This window comes from Phasianus colchicus, chromosome 14, assembly GCF_987193195.1.
Source record: "Phasianus colchicus chromosome 14, bPhaCol1.hap1.1, whole genome shotgun sequence".
Lineage (NCBI taxonomy): Eukaryota > Metazoa > Chordata > Aves > Galliformes > Phasianidae > Phasianus > Phasianus colchicus.
Window position 1 is genome coordinate 17,732,962 of NC_143449.1, and position 18,312 is coordinate 17,751,273.

General features: G+C 52.1%; 1 protein-coding gene across 3 annotated transcripts; it reads left to right on the forward strand.

Annotated features, from left to right (window-relative positions):
- Nucleotides 1-4,343: 4,343 nt before the first annotated feature.
- Nucleotides 4,344-18,077, forward strand: GDPD2 (glycerophosphodiester phosphodiesterase domain containing 2). Of its 3 annotated transcripts, none has more exons than XM_031594179.2 (16): nucleotides 4,344-4,485; nucleotides 10,510-10,636; nucleotides 11,575-11,678; nucleotides 11,770-11,863; nucleotides 12,041-12,100; nucleotides 12,482-12,580; nucleotides 12,897-12,990; nucleotides 13,422-13,567; nucleotides 13,723-13,805; nucleotides 14,343-14,493; nucleotides 14,936-15,151; nucleotides 16,036-16,187; nucleotides 16,485-16,632; nucleotides 16,822-16,904; nucleotides 17,295-17,323; nucleotides 17,613-18,077. In XM_031594179.2, exons 1-16 carry the CDS (start codon nucleotides 4,424-4,426, stop codon nucleotides 17,663-17,665), a joined length of 1,701 nt encoding a protein of 566 aa, XP_031450039.2. In that variant the 5' UTR covers nucleotides 4,344-4,423; the 3' UTR covers nucleotides 17,666-18,077. The 3 variants fall into 3 exon arrangements, with proteins under 3 accessions (XP_031450039.2, XP_031450040.2, XP_090006541.1); XM_031594180.2 differs by having other exon boundaries at nucleotides 4,345-4,485; nucleotides 10,510-10,653; XM_090150415.1 differs by lacking the exon at nucleotides 4,344-4,485 and adding an exon at nucleotides 8,489-8,583 and having other exon boundaries at nucleotides 10,510-10,653.
- Nucleotides 18,078-18,312: the final 235 nt, after the last annotated feature.

Below are 18,312 nucleotides of genomic sequence, written 5' to 3' on the forward strand. Positions count from 1 at the left end.
CCAAGAATCCTATCATTCTTATTTCACGGTGCCACGCACAGCTAATATCTAAGCCATTTATCCCCTCTAAGCATGTTTCCCCCTCCAGCTTTCAGACAACAGCCATTTGCACCAATTAAATCAAGGTTAAGACTTACATCCTCCATAATGACACTCTGAGGCTCCATAATCAGAGCAGCTTTCCCCACCACCAGCCAGAACACAACAGCTCTGCTTCCCAAGGGAATGCTTCTTGCAGTCTGAGTAACGAGATGCTGATAGCTTCCACTTACTCCCCTCACCTTTTAGTTCTATTGAATTGACTGCTCCTGAGCCATGTACCACTCTCATCTCCCATCCCTCATTCTCTGCCATTATATACTTGAACTTCTGCTTTTACAGCAAAAAAAATTCTCTTGGTAACGCTTATGAATTGTAGTAACACCAACTTAAAATTAGCACGGGTTAGTCTCCCCTTCTCACCTGCTGTTTCTGGAAAGACAACTGTAATACAATAGAAAACACAACAACAACAAAGAAACACAACAACAACGAAGCAGCAAGGTCCCAGGCTTCAACAAGCGAGGATGTGCTCAAATACAACAGCTCCAAGCACAGAAGTAAAGGAAAAAAAACCACTTACCTTCAGAAGGTCTCAAGCACGCAGGGATCTCCAGCAAGATCCTGTTGCCTCCACTGCCAACCCTTAAATGAGGGATGGGAAGGGGTGGATCCTGACTCCAGCCCTTCCACTCACTCAGGTAAATTGCTTGCACCTGAGCTCCCCTGGGCTGGTCCTGCCTTTCACCAGGTGCTCCATCACTGCTTCAAGTCCTGACTTGTATTTCCACTACAGCAACACAGCTTGATAATTGGAGTAGGACTGATGTAATAACATGCTTGTAATTAGAAAAAGATTTCTTCAACAGCTGAACAGCTGAATGCTGTTAATGTTACCAGAATACAGTTATTCAATAACTTGTAGAAATATGTTTCTGGTAGCAGTGAACTGCTCAAGTAGTATCCTCATCAAAGTCTTTATAGTCAGCATTGCAGGGAGTATAAAATTAGACACCTGAAGCAGTTTATATATTGCACTGTGCTAATGGTCACTTTGCAAATTAGCACAAATATTTGCATTACAACAGAACTGGATATCAGGAATTATAAATCAGAGCTCATAGTTAGCACTACTTAAGTGATTCTTTACCTGATCCATACCAAATGATTCCAGAAGTTCATTCTGATGTCAGATTTCTATCTTTGAACAAGAACTGATGGTCACAAAAGTAAACGCATAGGGAGAACACAGCAAACATCCCTGTAACTTTGCTGTAGTGGGAAGCATACAGCAATCTCTGCTATCCACAAAGCTGATCAAGGCTACACCTACTCCTCAGTTTGCAGAAGTCTCCAGGATGACCATAACATCACAACAGCTTTGTCTGCTTTCCACTTTTCCCCTTCCCCCAAACCATTGATTACCAACAGCATTCAGGAGCAGAATATCAGTGCCATAAACAACAGTCTGGCTTCAGCAACCTCCATCTGCAGTTCACAACTGATTCCTAAGAGTTTACCACACACTGAAGCCTTCTGCTTAATTTACAGTTGCTGTTGCATCCCTACGTTGAGCTGATCCTATTCATGGTCACTCTGATCATTCTCCTACACGCTCCTCTTTCCTCACCACTTCTTTTGTTTCTCAAACAATCCTGTTTTGTTTCCTTCCATCCTAGCCTGCGTACTCGAGGACTGCCTCCAACACACGCAGTATTTCTTGGCTTTTGCATAGTTGTGCAGAACCCAGAAACAAAGCCTGACAGCGAGTAAACAGCTCGAGTGCCAAGACAAATGCCCTTCATGCTGAGCTGTGCATATTCTCAGCTCCTCATAACCATCTGTCTGTAGCCATAAGACAGATAAGTGCGAGTACCTGAGGGTAGGATTTCCATCCTATAGGTGTACAGCACCCACTGCAATGAGGTACAATCTGAGATGTTAGCTTCAAGTAGAGCGGCAGCTATGATATTAGAAAGTGATACTTTGCATCTCAACATTCATTTCAACCACTGAAGTTCTTCTCAGGACTTCCCCCAAGGCTTTTTCCAAGCATGCTTCCTTACATCTTAGTGCTGGAGATCAGGACTTTAGGCAACAGGACCCCACACCTCAGCATCACCCTGCAGTGATTGGGAAAGAAGAGAACCTACTCCACGAACTTCACAAATCCTAAAAGCCCTGTGCACCTCCAGGTCACAGACCACCTCATTTCTGACAGACACCACCACCTCTTCTGAGCAACCAGGCACTTTCTCAGAAAGAAGGTAAGTTCTGTGAATGGGTGTTAGATCTCTGTGTAAGGATTTTACCTAGTGGGCACTTTGCTGGCATGCAAAGTAAGAGCATGCGTCTCTTAAACACAGAAGACAAGAATTACAAGTCTATTTTTATTTCTTAATACAAATTACATTCTCTTCTTGACACAGGATTAAGCACTTTATTTAGCAGCAATTGTAATTTGACAAAAGGCATAAGAATGAATTAAGATTTTATCAGTCTACATTATGAAGGAAAGCAATTGGCATGTCTTAACTGCACAAGCTAGTTAGCTTGCATGAGCTTTGCATTTGACTGAGATATAAGCAAGCCAGAAGAAAAAGGACCAGTCAAAGCAACAATCATCATCTGTGATCAGAATCACGACTCCAGCTGCTTGGAAATCACAGAAGTTCTTCAGATCCACACCTGGCTGCAAGCTGGTCCATGGCAAGACATCAATTAGCACTAGCAAAAGAAATTACAACCAGTCAGGCAGACGACCACCTAATTGACAGCTAGCCAGTACACAACCAAGAGCTTGTGATATTTCAGGGAGCTGACAGAAAATCTTGAAGGGATTCACACGTAGTACATAGATTACTTTTAATCCTTTTTATCTTTTGGAGCAGTTAAGCAAAAATAAAGTCTGTGGATAATGAAGTTCATTACAGGTAGATGTTTAGGTCATACTCCCATGTATTTTACTAATTTGAACCCACTGGACAGTTTTAAAGCAAGGATGTTGCATCCAAGATTATTATTTATCTAATCTTAGTAGCATCTAAACCTGTAGTGCTCTCACTGATTCACAGGCAGAACTAAAGAGCATCCATTCATTTTATTTTAGCATTATTTCCAATCGTGGGTTACAATTCATCTACAAGCAGCAGCTAAGAGCAAGTCTCCTCCAGCAGGCAGCCTATACATACATAAGTTCAAGATGCATTACCAGCCACACAAGGTGCTCATATACACCCACAGTGTGTTCGTTACTCATCAGAAAGAGCATTTGGATGCTCCAAATCTTCACATCCCCTCATCCCTTCCCAGCACTCCATAGAGCAACACCAGCTTTGGGAAGCACCTATCTGTGTAATCTATAAGATCAAGTCCTAATTTGCCAAACAGATCGTTTGTAGCAGGTCTCTCAGGCAGCTGAAGAAGAATTTTACATGTTAGAGCTCTGCCTTTCAGAAGGGCTCCTCCAGTTCATTGCCAGCAGGTTAACAACAGAAACTGAGTTGTTTTCTGCTTTGCTTTCTTCTACACTTTCCAGTAGCAGCTCCTCAGCCACGTTATTGAGTCTCTTCATGTTGCCAATCACTCCGTATTTAAAACCAGCATCTCTTACAGCTTGATGAAAGCCTCACAGGAGAAAAGACAAGAAGTTGTATTTCATCTCTCCCACTTCCAATGGAGAAAAAAACCTTCCACAAACCAAGGTGTAAACTCAAGAAAGTTTCCTTGCTGCTGCACAAACACTCCCTGCAGCCCAAACTGGTTGTTTATCCCTATGAGCCATGAGCATTTTGATAACATCGCTAAGCACAAGAAGCCACAGATAAAACCCCAGAGATGTTGATTACATTGCAACTCTAGAAAAAAAAAAAAAAAAAGCTAAGCACAGACCATTAACTAGAAGCCCTATGCAGCTTCTTACACCAATTAAAGGCTCAGAAGAAGATTTGACATAGTAGCCACAAAAATAAAGGAATTACAGTCTCAAAGTAAGCAACAGATGAGTAGAATAAAAAGAATGGGGAGAACTGAAGCTTTGGGGGCTGTTTTTTTTTTTTTTTTTTTTTTTAGTTATAATAACTTGGGCACATTAAGCAATTTAATAAAACATTGACCTCAGTAAAGATACTTATTACTGAAAAAGACCTTGAATAAGCATGATAGAATAAACCATAAATAATTGTTGCAATAAACAAAAGAATTGAGGTAACTATTCAAGGGAAAAGCTAATTAAACTACATAGCAGCTTTTCCATGACACAACTACATCCCAACCACCAAGAAGCCCCAAGCACCACCTCCCATCACATCACTCTTTACCAGGGACCTTTTATACAGACCTACCCCAACACAGTGCTCTGGAGGCTGGTCATATAAATTTGGCAATGGCAAACAGCTGCTGCTTGTGTACACTGGGGAGGTTGGGACAAGAAGCTGCTTCTGTCTGGTGAGTGCAGTGGCTTTAAGGGCTTTTCTTTCTAATAGTTAAGCTGGTTGCTTATTGTGTTTGTAATGTGTAAGTTGTAGTTAAGCTATGCATATGGTAAAAGTTACTGTTGAAGAAGTATGTCTTATAAGTGAGCTGCCTTCCTTAAAGTAGCAGGCGGTGTTCTAACGTTTTTGAGAAGTTCTCTAATAACAAAAGCTTGTAGTTCTATTGAAAAATGCTATAGACCTGTAAGTAGTATGGGAATGTAAATAGCCTGTAGCATATCCTGACTCTCCAAAGTGCTGTCTGCTCTTTAACTATCTATCTGAGAATAAGGAAGTGATAGTAAATGAAACACTTTTGTTCTCTTTCTCTGTAGGCAAAAAGAGGTAGTATCCTGTACGTAGTGATGTTCTTTGAGTAAGGGCAACTTGAGCTGTTATCTGTGTTAGTGCTTAAATACAAAGCTGAAGCTTATAAGTGCCTAGGAGCTGTGTCTTAACAGGTACTTGTTGTTGAAGGCTTCTTTGTGAACTTCTTAAGCTAGTTTCTGACTAGAACACCGATTCAGAGCCTTATTCTATCTAGAGTGCTGTGAAGTCCTTGGTGATGCTATAAGAAAATACATGGCTTAACAGTAAAATTAGTGAGTCATGATTTCATGGGAAGCTTCTGAAACAATGGGGAAAGACAGATAGCTTAAGTAACAACTAAACTTTTTGTTCTATGGGTGCCTTAATGTTGTGATACTACATCAAATTCTATATCCTGAATGGGGGGGAGAAACAAAAACCTGCCATCCTGCTGTAACTGTGACTCTAAACAGAAGACAGAGGCAAGCACACCATTGTAAGAATTCCTCTCCAGTGTAACAGTAATGATATATCTTAAAAGCTAGTAAACAATGGAAAAAAGACTATATACACTTAGTACTATAGAGGAGCAATTGAAGTGATGGTTATAAGGGGTTTATTCTTACAGACAAGGGAAATACAGTATTTTTTTCTGAGGAAAAATCATAAATACTGACTAGGAAATAACATGAATCACTGCTACTGCTCTAGGATGTGCTTCAGTGTGGAGCAAGAGGGGCTGGCTCTGCAGTGTCTGTGCTGCCTCATTCACTAGGAAATGCCTATAGTAGAACTTCTATTAAAGCAGCTATCCATGGAGAGGAAGGGAATTAACTACAAATGTGGCTCTGCTATAATGAAACTAGTTGGTTTTCTCTCTAGACAGCTGAAAAGCTGAAGATTCAGAAAGATTCAAAGTTACACATGGGTATATTCTGAGTATCATTTTTTATCATGTCTTCAATGTAGCACTTGAGATTTGGCTTCTGTTTATAATCGTGTGGCTTCAGTTAATTATGCAATAAGGCAAATAGGAAATGGGAAATGATAAACATCTTCAAATGCTAAACTAGTCCAAGTTCCAAACGTAAAAGCTGCACCTAAACAAGAAGGTTATTTCAGCTCAGTGTAGAGATCTTAGAGCAGATTTCTGACAGAAGGATCAGAATCTGGTAGCTAAACTTTTTCTAATGAAAGCGAGATTTCCTTGTTTGAATTCTTCCTGCTTTCATCTGCTTCCACCATGGAGCAAAGACAAGCCTTGCATTATCGTGATACTTAGATATGCCGTGATACTATTCCCTAAAAGTCATTTCCTGTTTATCAGCATCCAGCCTGAGGTTTGCCATTGTGTGCAGCATGAACTCTTAATACTTGCATGCACTTCATCCTCAGAGCTCCTATCATTAATCTCAATTACTGCCCCCAAATGATTAGCACTTCCAAGGATCAGCTCTGTGCTGCTTTCATGTGCTTTGGGAATGCAAACCATAAGGACCACCCATGGAAGTTTTGCTCGAGTGATTTGCCTCGTATTATATGAACTTAGTGGTGGGGGCTGAAATAAATGCAGTTGTGCAGAGAGGTTTTCCCTCATGCTTGCCAATACCCTCTGGTGGTGCTGCATATTATGTGTTGTGTTCAGTTTTTCAGCGGGCTCCTCACTGCAAGGAAGACTTTGAGGTGTTAGAGAGCATCCAGAGTAGGGCAGTGAAGCTGGGAAGGGTCTGGAGCATCAGTCGTATGGGGAATGGGTGAGGGGGCTGGGATGGTTTGGACAGGAGAAGAGGAGGTTCAGAGGGGACCTGATGGTGCTCTCCATCTCTCTGCAAGGAGGCTGTGGTGAGCTGGGGGTCAGTTTCTGCTTGTGTAACAGTGATGGGATGAGAGGTGATGGCATCAAGTTGTGCTACAGGAGGTTCAGGTTGGACGTTAGGGGGAGCTTCCTCCCAGAAGGAGCGGTGATGCACAGCTGCACGTGGAGCAGTGGGGTCACCATCCATGGAGGTGTCCCAGGTCTGTGGGGACGTGGCACTGAGGGACGTGGTGATGGGCGTGGGGGGGGTGGGCTGGGCTTGGGGATCTTCGTGATCATTTCTAACCTGATTGATTCTATGGAGGGGAAAAAAAAACCACAACAAACAACCAGCCCTAGCCATTGAAAGTAGTGCTGTGATCCATACTGACGTGTCACAGGTGAGGAGAGTGAAACAACCAGAGCGGGAGGTGACCGACGAGGCTCAGCCAGCGGAGGGGCAGCGCGGGCCGAGCGCGCCCCCTGGCGGCACGGAGCAGGCAGAGCCGGCGCACGTGCCAGTACCCAACATGGCTTCCGCCATGAGACGCCGCTGCCCTCACTGAATATGGCCGCCTCCCTTGGGGTAGCGGCAGGGTTAAAAATGGCCGCTGCCTCACAAAGGATCGAAATCCTGGGGTCCGCGTGGAAGGAGCGAGCCTCCCTTAGAGCCCACGGGATCGGGCGGGGCTACACGGCCCGGCCACGAGCCAGCAAACGGAGTCATAGAGAGACCATAGATTGCGGGGCGGCCTAGCCACGGACTGGCAGCTGCGAGACAGCGCCCCCTGGTGGGCGGAGGTGTGCGCGGCTCGGGGCGCCCACTGCTGTGTGTATCGGTTCCCCGTCTCCGCGGTGACCTTAGCCCCGCTCGTGCTCAAGATTTCCCTGCCTACCTGTGTTGTTTCTCGGTTTCAATGGTCCTCTGTCCCTCCCTGCAGTCATCCATCTGTAACCGGCGACCCTGACCCCAATGTCAGATATCTGCTCCTTCGTTCCACTCCTGGTCATAGCACTGCTATCTGACTGCTCCTCCGGGAGTGGAGCAATTAAAGAATATTGCTCTGCTGCCATGCTCTGATCCATCTGCTGATAAGGCCTTGCAGATGTACTCAATCAGCACATTTTGCAGAGCCATTTACTGGTTAGTTGCCAGAGCTATAAATGATGGTGTAGAACAGCTGTGAGCAGTGGAATGTCAGTCAGGTCTGGCAGATAACAAACTGCTGCTGGAAGCTGTTAGCTCCTCATGCTTTGATGCCCTCAGCTCAGTGCAGTTTGCAGAAGATGATGTGGAAAGGTGTCACTGCTCATCCTTCAGCTGTGTTGAGACCTACGGATGAGGACACAGCTGTGGGAGATGGAGAGCTGGCCGTGTCCATCTGCATGTGGCATCAGGTTGATGTCTGGGAACCTCCTTTAGCAAAATGTGGATGCGTTACCCTCAGCCTGAGAGAAGAAACCACTTTTACTCTGTGCTTAAACATTCATGGCGTTCCCTAATGCCTGCTGTGCGAGCCCTGGGTTGTGTCTGCCCAAGGCTCCCTCTGCAGGGAAGGGAGCCTCAGCCCGGGCTGCGGGCTCAGAGCAGCCCCTTACCGGGAGACCCAGCAGTGCCTCCATCCTCCCTCCTGCAGCCTTAATCCTCCTTGTGCGTGGGCTGCCTGCAAACTCCCCCGTGCTCCCCCCCCCCCCCCAGGGCCCCTTCCTCGCTTCTCGAGCAGCCACAAAGCCTCGGGCACAAAAGGCTCTCCCGTCGCCCTCCCTGACCCCCCCGACAGCCGCCCGCCCTCATCGGCCTGTGCGGGCCTGCAGGCGGCACCGACAGCCCCGTCGGGCCACGAACACACCCAGCAGGGTGTGAGCGGGCGGCACGGAGCCGAGCTGCACACCGGCACCCGCCTGGGAGCTCAGCCCAGCGCTCACCTGGCTGCTCGGTGCCCGCTGCCGGAGCCCGACGGGGAGCAGGTATTTCCCTGCGGGAAGCACCGAGGGGGCGGCCGCGTGGTTGGCAGGGAGGTAAAAAGAGGGTATTGCCTTGATGGAAGGTGGGGAGGGGACGGGAGTGGCTGTGCTGCTCCTCCTGGTTGTGGGGATGGAGAGCGCAGGGGGATGCAATTGCCCTGAGGAGCTCTGCCTGTGGGGACAGCGGGGTTGGGCTCTGGGCTCAGGCAGGGTGACATGGTGAGCGTGTGGATGGCACCCTGCTTGTGGCCATCAAGTTGCCCTATGCCAGCACCCCAGAGGTGCAGCCCCCTCCACAAGGGGCTGTGGATGTGTGTGCTGCTGTTCCAGCAACTGTAGCAGGGCTGGCAGTACTCTGTGGGGTTGCTTGCTGAGAGCTGAAGGAGGGCTTCTTGAAGTCCCAATGGTCCCCCAAATACCCTCCTATGGAGCTGGAGCCAAAGCTGTGCAGCATCTACTGGCTGTGCAATGTCTGCTGCCTGTCCAGCCCTCCTCTATTTGGGACCTGTGCCCTGTGCAAAGGTGTTGTGTAGTTACTTCTGGTGCTGCTGCTTGCAATCCAGCTTCCAGCTGGAAGGAACAGGGTGGCATTTTTCCTCTGAAAATGCTTTCAGCACCCTGCAGACCACGCCAGCAGTGTGGGCATGTGGCCAGCCCTGTGCTACTGCTGCCGGGCTTGGGTCCCTGGCCAGCCCTGTGCTGTCTGTGCATAGCAGGCTCAGCTGTGCAGGGCTGAAGTTCAGCTGCAGCCACTCCCACTGTACTTCATACCCTGTGTGGGATCCAGCTTGTGTGTGTGTGTCAAGGTTTCCCTGAGCAGGGCTGACACCAGTGCTCAGATGCTATCAACAGCAAGAGGGGGTCAGGAGCAAGTCCCAGGGGATGCTGGCTGCGCCCACTGCTCCGTGGTGGAAATGACTTCTGTCTGTAAGCCCCTGAGCTTTGGCATCAGGGAGAGAAACTGCCTGGCCCCTGGGGTCCAGCTCTCCTCATTGGAGATCATGGTGATGGCTGTGTCATCTCCCAGTTTGCGTAGCACCAGTCAGTTCTCATGGTGTGGGGACTGTCCCAGGAATGTTCTCCTAAACAAGTGGAGATCTTGCATTTGTGTGGGAGTCATGCCTGGGACTTGTGCAGGGAGACAGGCATGTGCTTTGCCAGGTTAGAATGGGGCATGGCCCTGCTGGACTCCTTACCCCCAGCTTTGGAGAGGATGTGACTTCGTAGTGAGGACTGGGAACATGCCATCTCCTGGCTCCCACACCTGGTTGTGGGGTCCTATGGGGTTGCAGTGAAATAGGAGTCTAGCTCTGCAAGAGTGATGGTGCTGCTTGGGGTGGGTTGCAGACTGCTCAGCTCATTAAAGAGGTTGGGATGATGGGGGGGGAGGAGGGTCTGCAGCAGGGCAAGCAGTAGTGAAGATGGAGTTTCAGGGTGTGCCTAAAGGCAGACCCTGTCTGGGGCTCTCTGCTTCATCCAGCCAAGAACCTGGAGCATGGGGACCACAGCAGAGCTTCCTAGCCCTTCTCCTGTTCCTGGGCCACTAGCAGTCCTGCACCCAGCTATGGCCCTGCAGCTGTGGGGTGCCAGCACTGCCGGAGCCTGGATCCTGCACTATGCCCTTGCTCTCAGGCAGAGCACCAAACCCTGGGCTGGAGCTGGCCCAGCTCCCTGCTAGCTCTGGGCTTGCTGTAGCTCGTTGTGCGTAAGGTGCTGGGGCAGCCTGCTGAACTAGTTGGGCTGCATTGCCTGCTCTGCTGCCCTGGCACAGTGCCTCACCTGAGAACATGGCCAGCAGCCCCGCTATGTCCCAGGGCTGTGGGACAGTGGCTTCTACCTGCAGCCAGGATGCTGCAGTGCCCCATCCTTGTGGGGCTGGGAATTGGTGTGTGTGGAGGTCTGTGCCCACACTGTGTTCATCCCATGCAGGACACTGACCCGCTGTGACAGCCCTGCACCATGGCAGACCCTCCTGGCTGCTGCCGCCCATGTGCCACCTGCCTGCTGTGCCTCTACAGCTGCCAGTGGATCACTGCCAAGAAGGAGAAGAGGAGAGGTCTGAGAACCACCAAGGTGATACTGTGGGTGATGCTGAGCTGGGGCTGGTCCTGAGCCCCAGGAGAGCTTGGTGTGCCCTGGGACCCCCCCTCTGTCCAGGGGCTGCCCTGGGAGCGGTGAAAGGGGGGGCATGAAGGTGTCAGGGTGAGGATGAGCCCTCTCCCTGCTAGGTGACAATAAGGGCAGCACGGCAGCATGAGGCTGAGTCCATCCCCTGCCCCACTGGGCACGCGTTTGTGGCAGGCTTTGCACGTGCCTGGAGCTGAGCACGGTGTGGGCAAGTCCTGGGATGCAGGGTGCCCAACCAGGCACGTGGGAGGCACAGTGCCTGGGCAGGGTGCGGCCCCCCCTGGGGGTGCTGGCAAGGGGTGTCCCCAGTGATTTGTAACCCAGCACAGGGGTGAGGCCCTGGGATTCTTTGAGGTCTCCAGCTCCCATGGGAGTGGCTGTGCCATGGCTTGTCCCATCTTGCCAGAAATGTGAAAGTTGGTCCAGGCTGCTGGCTGTCCCGCTTGGCACCTGGCACATCCCTGCACATGTGGGGCTGGTGATGGAGAGCCTGGAACTGGACCTGGCTTTGGCTGGGTGGGCAGGAGCAGCTTAGGGGTTCCTGCAGCTGCTCAGCCCTTCTAGTCAGACTAGTCCATGCTCAGCCCAGCAAACTGGGGATGGCACCTAACTCCTGCCCACAGGTCCCAGCCTGCTCCTGAGGCTGCTGCAGGGGGACAGGAGGCCATGTCAGCCTTTGGGCTGCTCTCCAGCCTGGCTGCTTCTGAGCTTGTAGTAGGAGGTGTTTGTTCCCAAAAGAGCTCTCCTGGGCAGCTCAGTGCTTGGACCCTTGCTCCCTGATCCAGGCTGAGCCTTGGGCCTCAGCACCTGGCTGTGGTCTGGGTGCCATGCAGATGTGTGCATGCTTGTCCTCTCTCTGGCTTTCAGTGTGACTGCAGCTGGTTTTTCTTCCTCTTCTGTGTCTTCCTCTTCACATTGGTGTGGCTTTACATTGCCATCATCATCCTCAATGATTTCCACAACTTTAATGAGTAAGTAGGATCCCACATCCAGCCTGACCTCTTCCCCTCCCCTCCCCCCCTCCATACCACCCATCTTTCTGACCATCCCTTTTACTTGCAGGTTCATCTTCAAGCAGCAGAAGCTGTGGCTGGACTGGTCCCTGGTCCTGTTGATAGCAACAGCTGTGCTCATCACTTACTCAGCTGCGTTGCTGGTGAGCCCTGCTGATTCTCTCTGGGTTGGCAGGGGTATGGATCAGTGCTGGGTGTGAGCCAGCTGGAGCCTGAAGACCCTGTATGCATTGGGGGGGAGGGGAGCAAGGCTCCAGTGTGTAGTTTGAGAGCTGAGATACAGAGTACAGACGAGCTCTGACATCTCCTCCTTCTTTCAGGTCCTTGCTTTGTGCTTACAGCTCTGTGGCCAGCCCTTGAAGCTGCACTGGCTGCACAAGGTGAGGCTGTTGGTGCAGGAAGATGATATGTGCCCTGGCTGCCTGCATGCTGAGCACATAATCTGCCTGGTTCTCTGCCACTGCTTTCTGATCCTTGGCAGCCACCTGGGATCCTGGTCTTTGCACTTGGGAAACTGAGGCCAGCCTGCTGGGGCTGTGTGTGGGCAGCAGCTGTTTGTCCTTCAGCCCCAGGTCTCTGGGATGGGACAGTGCTCCTTGGTCCAAGTGTGGGGTACTGAGTTCAGCTGTGGATCAAGATGGGGGGGAAGGATATTTAAAGAACTGTGGGGGGCTTGGGAGGGAGGGTCTGCTGGTCTAGAGGATGATGATGTGTACAACCCTAACTGTACAACCCTAACTGCCCTGTGCTGCTTGATGCAGGTCCTGCTGATCATAACTGCCCTTGTGGTGGCTGCAGCCTTCACAGGGCTGGGAATAAAGTGGGCAGAGGAGTGGAGAAGTGCACGCATCTCCCTGCAGGTGAGTTGGCTTGTCACCAGAGACTCCCATGCTGTCCTATTATGGAGGCTTGTGGGCACAAGATGCAGAATGGTGCCTGGGCTTCCCAGCATGACTGTGTGCCGTGAGGGCTAAGCCCTGTCCTAGCTTGCTATGTGCAGTCCTGCCTGGAGCAGCTGTAGTCAGGGTGGGGGGGACTAGAGGGGTACCTTGTCCTTTTCTCCCTGGCACTGTGGCTGTTCCAGTGGTTCTGGCTGTAACTGTAGATCCCTGCTATTGGATTTTGAGGACAGGGGCTGGGCTTGTGATGTCTGACACCCTGCCTTTGTCTTCCCAGGCAACAGGTCCCTTCCTGCACATTGGGATTGTGGGAGGAATGACGCTCCTTGCCTGGCCATTGGCCAGTGTCATCTACCGCACCCACAGCACAGGTAACCCCCCCAGGGTCCCCACCTCCCCTACAGCTGGCTGCTCTGCTTCCTGCACCCCACTGAGAGGCACTGGCAGCAGAGCAGTGCACAGGGAGCACAGGTGCAGTGGGAAGGACTGAGTTGTGGTATTGATGTATCACCTCTGCTCCTATTTGCTGCTTTTTATACCTGGGTGCAGCTCCAGCCCAGACTGCTTTGCAAATGGAGGAGAGGTGCAGATGGCAGTCTGGGCCCTGCAGAAGTCCTCTGGGGTTCAAGGGCATGTGGTGGGCCAAGAAAGAAACCTGCAGTGTTCTTGAGGCTGGACATGCAGTGCCTAGCCTAGTGAAGCCATAAGTAATTGCTGAAAGAAGCAGCATCAGCTTGTTCCCAGCAGCCTGCAGAAGGCTTCCTATGCACCTCACTCCTGCACCTTCTGTGTCTTTCTCCAGGCCTCAAGGTGTTCCTGCTGCTTGCATACTCTGCAGTGATGATTGCCCTTTACCTGGCTCCCCTGGGGATCACTTCACCCTGCATCATGGAGGAGAACCAGCTGCCCCCCAAGCCGGCCCTGGTTGGCCACCGAGGAGCACCTATGGTGAGCAACAGCACCTGCACAGCACTCAGGGTGACACGAAGCTGTGGGGCACTGGTGCATGGCTGAGAGGTGCCTGGAGCAGCACAGGGCTGGAGGATGTGGGTGAGGAGGGTGCTGTCTGCCCCTGTCTGAGCTGACACTTGCTCCCTTTCCAGCTGGCCCCTGAAAACACCCTCATGTCTCTGCGCAAGGCAGTGGACTGCGATGTGCAAGTCTTTGAGACGGACGTCATGGTGAGGTAAAGGGGCAGCAAGGCTCAGAGGGAGGAAGGGGCCTATGTGTCTTGGAATGTCACCCATGTGGGTACTTGGGGAGCAAACCTGCAGGACTGGCACCGTCTTCATTTGGAGTCCGCCCTGTTCAAGGGCTCTGCCAATATCACCTCCCCAGCATAGCCCTGGCTCTAGCTGGGTGTCCCAACAAACTGGGGAAAGTGCTGGGCTTCTCCTGTTCACCCAGGCTGCCTTCCAGGCCATTATGAGGGAGGCACCATTGGGGAGGAGGGCATTACTTGGAGAGCAGCACCTGGGCCCTCATCTCATGCAATCCTCCTGTGGGGAAAGCTGTTGCAGGGAGCAAGGAGCTATGTGATTCCTGGCTTGACTTCTTGGTGCTTTTTGCTTCCTGGAGGCTGATCTCTCTTGTGCAAAAAGTCAGAAGTAGGCTTGGGGTGGAGGTTACCTTTAGAAAGTGGCTGGGAGAGGGTAGAAATGGTAGGGCAGTGTTAAGAGGCAAATAGCTTGTAGCACAACCTCCTTCTCTGCTTTCTTGTCAGTGCTGATGGGGTCCCATTCCTCATGCATGATGAGAAGCTCACCAGGACCACCAATGTGCAGACTGTGTTCCCTGAGAGAGCCACCCTGAACAGCACTGCCTTCAACTGGACAGACCTCCAGCAGCTCAATGCTGGCAGCTGGTTCCTAGAGGTCAGGATGCAGGGATGGGTGTATTGAGGAGGGGTAAAACAAGAGCTGTGCCCTGTGTTGTGTTCCCTCTGCAGTCACCTGAGCAGTGTACAGGAGCACTTTTATGCCTGCATGGATCCCTGGGGTGCAGTTACACCCTGTGCTGGCTGCTGCACCTGGGGTTTGTTCTGAGTCACAGGGAGGTTGGGTTGTGGGGAGATGTCTCATGCCCCTGAGCTGCACAGCCTGCCTGGGCATGGATGCAGCTGGGGCAATGCTGTTCAGATGACTAATGACCTGCTGAATGCCCACAGGTGCTGGGGGCTGCTGGATCAGTGCTATTAGTGGGCAGCAGGGGAGAGGTGCCCTGTGTCCATCCCATGGTGGGAGGCTGGAGCAGCACTGGTGGGAGGTGGAGGCATGCAGGCTCTGCTCATGGTGGCTGACTCTCTTTCCCTCCTAGAGGAGACCATTTCCCAGTGTGCAAAGTCTTTCACACAGCGATCGCATGCAGGCGACTCGGCAGAAGATCCCATCTCTGGAACAGGTACTGGATGCAGCCAAGGAAACCAATATCTCCGTCATGTTTGACCTCCGGCCAGAGAACCACAGCGATTACCAGAGCTTTGTCAACGCCACCCTAGAAGTCATCCTACAGTCTGGCATCCCACTGCAGCAGGTGAGCTGCTCCCCAGGTGCTGGATCCTGCTGTCACACTGAGTATCTCTATCTCCCCACCCACCCCATTCCTGCTGGGTCATCCTGTTGTACAACAACCCCATAAGCAGCTGATGGCCATGGTAGCATAGTCCTGAAAGAGATCCCAGGGTTCTCTAGTTGGGAGAACTTGCCAAGAGTTGGGGGTAGTGCATGAAGCTGCAGTTAGTGCAAATACTTGTTTCCCAGAACTGGCCACTCTGGTGCGTAAACAGTGACTCACTGAGCCAAGGGAGGGGAGCACGGGTACAAGTGCATGAAATCGATGCTCCCTGTGCTGCACCACACCTCTCTGTGCAGTTCCTTGACTCGCTGCAGCCACCTCGGTTTCCTTTGTACTTCATTGGCCTCAGCAGTGTGAGGCAGGTGCTACCCTGCAGGGCTGGAAAAGCACCCAGTTTGCTTTCCCTATGGGAACTCAGGGCACAGTACTGTAATGCTGGCCTGGGGCGCATTCTTGATGCAGTTGTGGTCAAAAGTCTGCTCTGCTCAATCCTTCAAGGACCCAGAATGATGTCAGTGCCCTGCAGTGGCTTTCTTAGGCTGGAGTTACTTTCTCCTTTCAGAGGGGTCTGTGCTTGCTTCTTGGCTGGGATGAGTTCTTAGGAGACTGCCCTGGCTGAGAGCCTCCAGGAAGATCATAGAGCCATAGAATCATTTGAGTTGGAAGGGGACCCTTAAAGGTCATCTACTCTGACTCCCCTGCACTGAACGGGGGCACTTACAGCACAAACAGGTTGCCCAGAGTGTTGTCCAGCCTGACATCCAGTGTCTCCAGGAGTGGGGTGGTGTCCGCAGCGCCCTGGAGTGTCTCTTCCTTACACATATTCCCTGGCTCTTGCCCAGGTCCTGTGGCTGCCAGATGGGTTCAGGGAGCAGGTCAAACAGCAAGTCCCAGGCGTTCAGCAGATTTATGGCCGGAAGAGACTCCAGGATGAGAAGGAGCCACTGCTGCATGTCAACCTGCCCTACCAAGACATGAGCTCTGAGGAGATCAAGTGAGAGCCTGGGAGGGGAGTGGGCTATGAGTCTGGGCTCCAACAGAAGTGAGGCCCCAGTAGGGCTGAAAGCTGGGCAGAGGCTGCAGCCTGGCATGCCCCAGAGCTGCTGTGGGGGATGGAGACTGCAGCTCTCTGTCTGGCCAGCAAGTCTGCCCTGGGTCTGGCTCTCCAGACAGTTGCTCTACGTGGCTGCAATTGCTGGATCACATCCCAGACGAGCAGGCCTCTTTGCCATGAGCTGAGCATGCTGGCACCTCTCTGTCTGCCATGCTGACCACGGCTCTCCCTGCACAGGCAGTACCGCCAGGACAACATCTCAGTCAACCTGTACGTGGTGAACCAGCCCTGGCTCTTCTCTGTGCTGTGGTGCTCAGGGGTGAGCTCTGTCACCACCAATGCCTGCCAGGTGCTGAAGGAGATGAAACGCCCCATCTGGTTGCTGGTAAGCAAAACCTCTGTTCTGGTGCAAAGCTTCCTGGTGTGAGTGGTGGGTCTGGTCCTGCAGCTGCATGCAGGGTGGGTTTTGCTCCGTGCTGTGCTGGTGTGGCAGTGTGACCTTTCAGACCTTGCTGGTACAGTGTACGGGACTGTGCAAGCAGTGGTGCTCAACGCTTGGCTTGTCACCTTGCAGCCCAGCAGCACGTACCTCATGATCTGGATTGTCGTAGACTGTGTCTCCTTCCTGATGATCCTCTGGGCCTTCCTCTTGATGAAGTAAGTTGGACCCCTGGGGTAGTTGTTAGGGAGGCTGCAGGGTGCCCTGGCTGGTGAACCCCTATGCGTATGCCATCTGCTGCCACCCACCCTGGGCTGATATCCTGAGATCCCCTGGCTGGGAGAAACACCACTGCACAAAGGCAGCTCTTACCACCACGCTGCTGCTAAAAGCATGGCCTGGCCCTTTCCAAAGCAGCTGCACTCACCAGCTTGCTGTGCACCTCATGGCTGAGGTTGGGGGACCTTGCTCTGCCCCAGCACCACATACCAGGAGCAAACTGTTGTGTGCTGTGGGGCCCTGCAGTCTGTAGCTGGGAGCTCGTGGGAGGGAAGGAGGAGGGGGTGCCCAGACTGACGTGCTAACATCGATCCTGCTCCATCTCCTAGGAAATGCTCCCAGCGAAGGCGGACGGCTGGTGAGTGCACAGACGCCGGTTCCTCTGTCCCTGGAGGCTCCTGCAGGCAGCCAGCCTGCCCCAATGGAGCGTGACTGAGCCCTGCAGACTTTAAGATGGCTGAGGGAGGAAAGGGAATCCCAACGCAGGGAGTTCCTGCCCTGCCCTTAGTAAACCGCCCTGTGGGATGGTGCTGGGGATGCCCGTACTCCCCAACTCTTCTCTAACCAGCTTTTTGGGTGGGTCTGCCTGCCACTGTGGGGTGGTGGCTGCAGTCAATGACTGTTTGCTTTCTCTTCTTTCTCTCCAGAGTCTGAGACGGACGTGCTGCTCACAAAGATCAACAGCCTGATGCAAGACTGACCCCTCCAGCCTGCAGCTGTGGGGAGGGGCAGCTGGAGAGGTTCACAGCTCGGGCAGGGAGTGCTACCCTGGCTGGATCCAAGGCTCCTTTCCTTTGCAGCTTCCTGAGCTTGCAGCCTTTCTGGCTCCTGATGTGGTGCAGAGCTACTCTCATCCATGAAGTCCTGGAACTGGGTCTCTTGCTCCTGCAGGCAGTGAGGGAACAGAGCTGGGACAGGGGGCTGCTGCTGCTGCTGCCTTGTGTCCTAAGAGCTGAACTTTTCTCCAGAACCAAGACCTCAGCCCTGGGGTGCTCGGTTGGAGGCTGGTGGGGGTCTGAGTCACTGGTGCAGGGGTATGGCAGCCTGCTGTCAGCAGCAGTACTGGTGATGGGGAAGCCTTGTTTAAAGTGCTGCTGCCCAGTGGCAGGAGGTGAATAGGAAGGGAGGTGTGGCGTTGGCACACGACGGAGGGGGAGCAGAGCCCTTTGCTCCCAGTGCTGGGGATGGCAGCCTCGCCCCCTTCTGCTGCTGGCTGCTTGCTGGTCAGGGTGCTCGCTCGCTCCCCCCGCATCCAGCCCTGCGGTGCTGGGATGGAGCGGGGGTTGGGGGTGGAGGGAGCCTGGGCCACGGTGCCCCTACGGTGCTGCACAGCGGCAGGGGATGCAC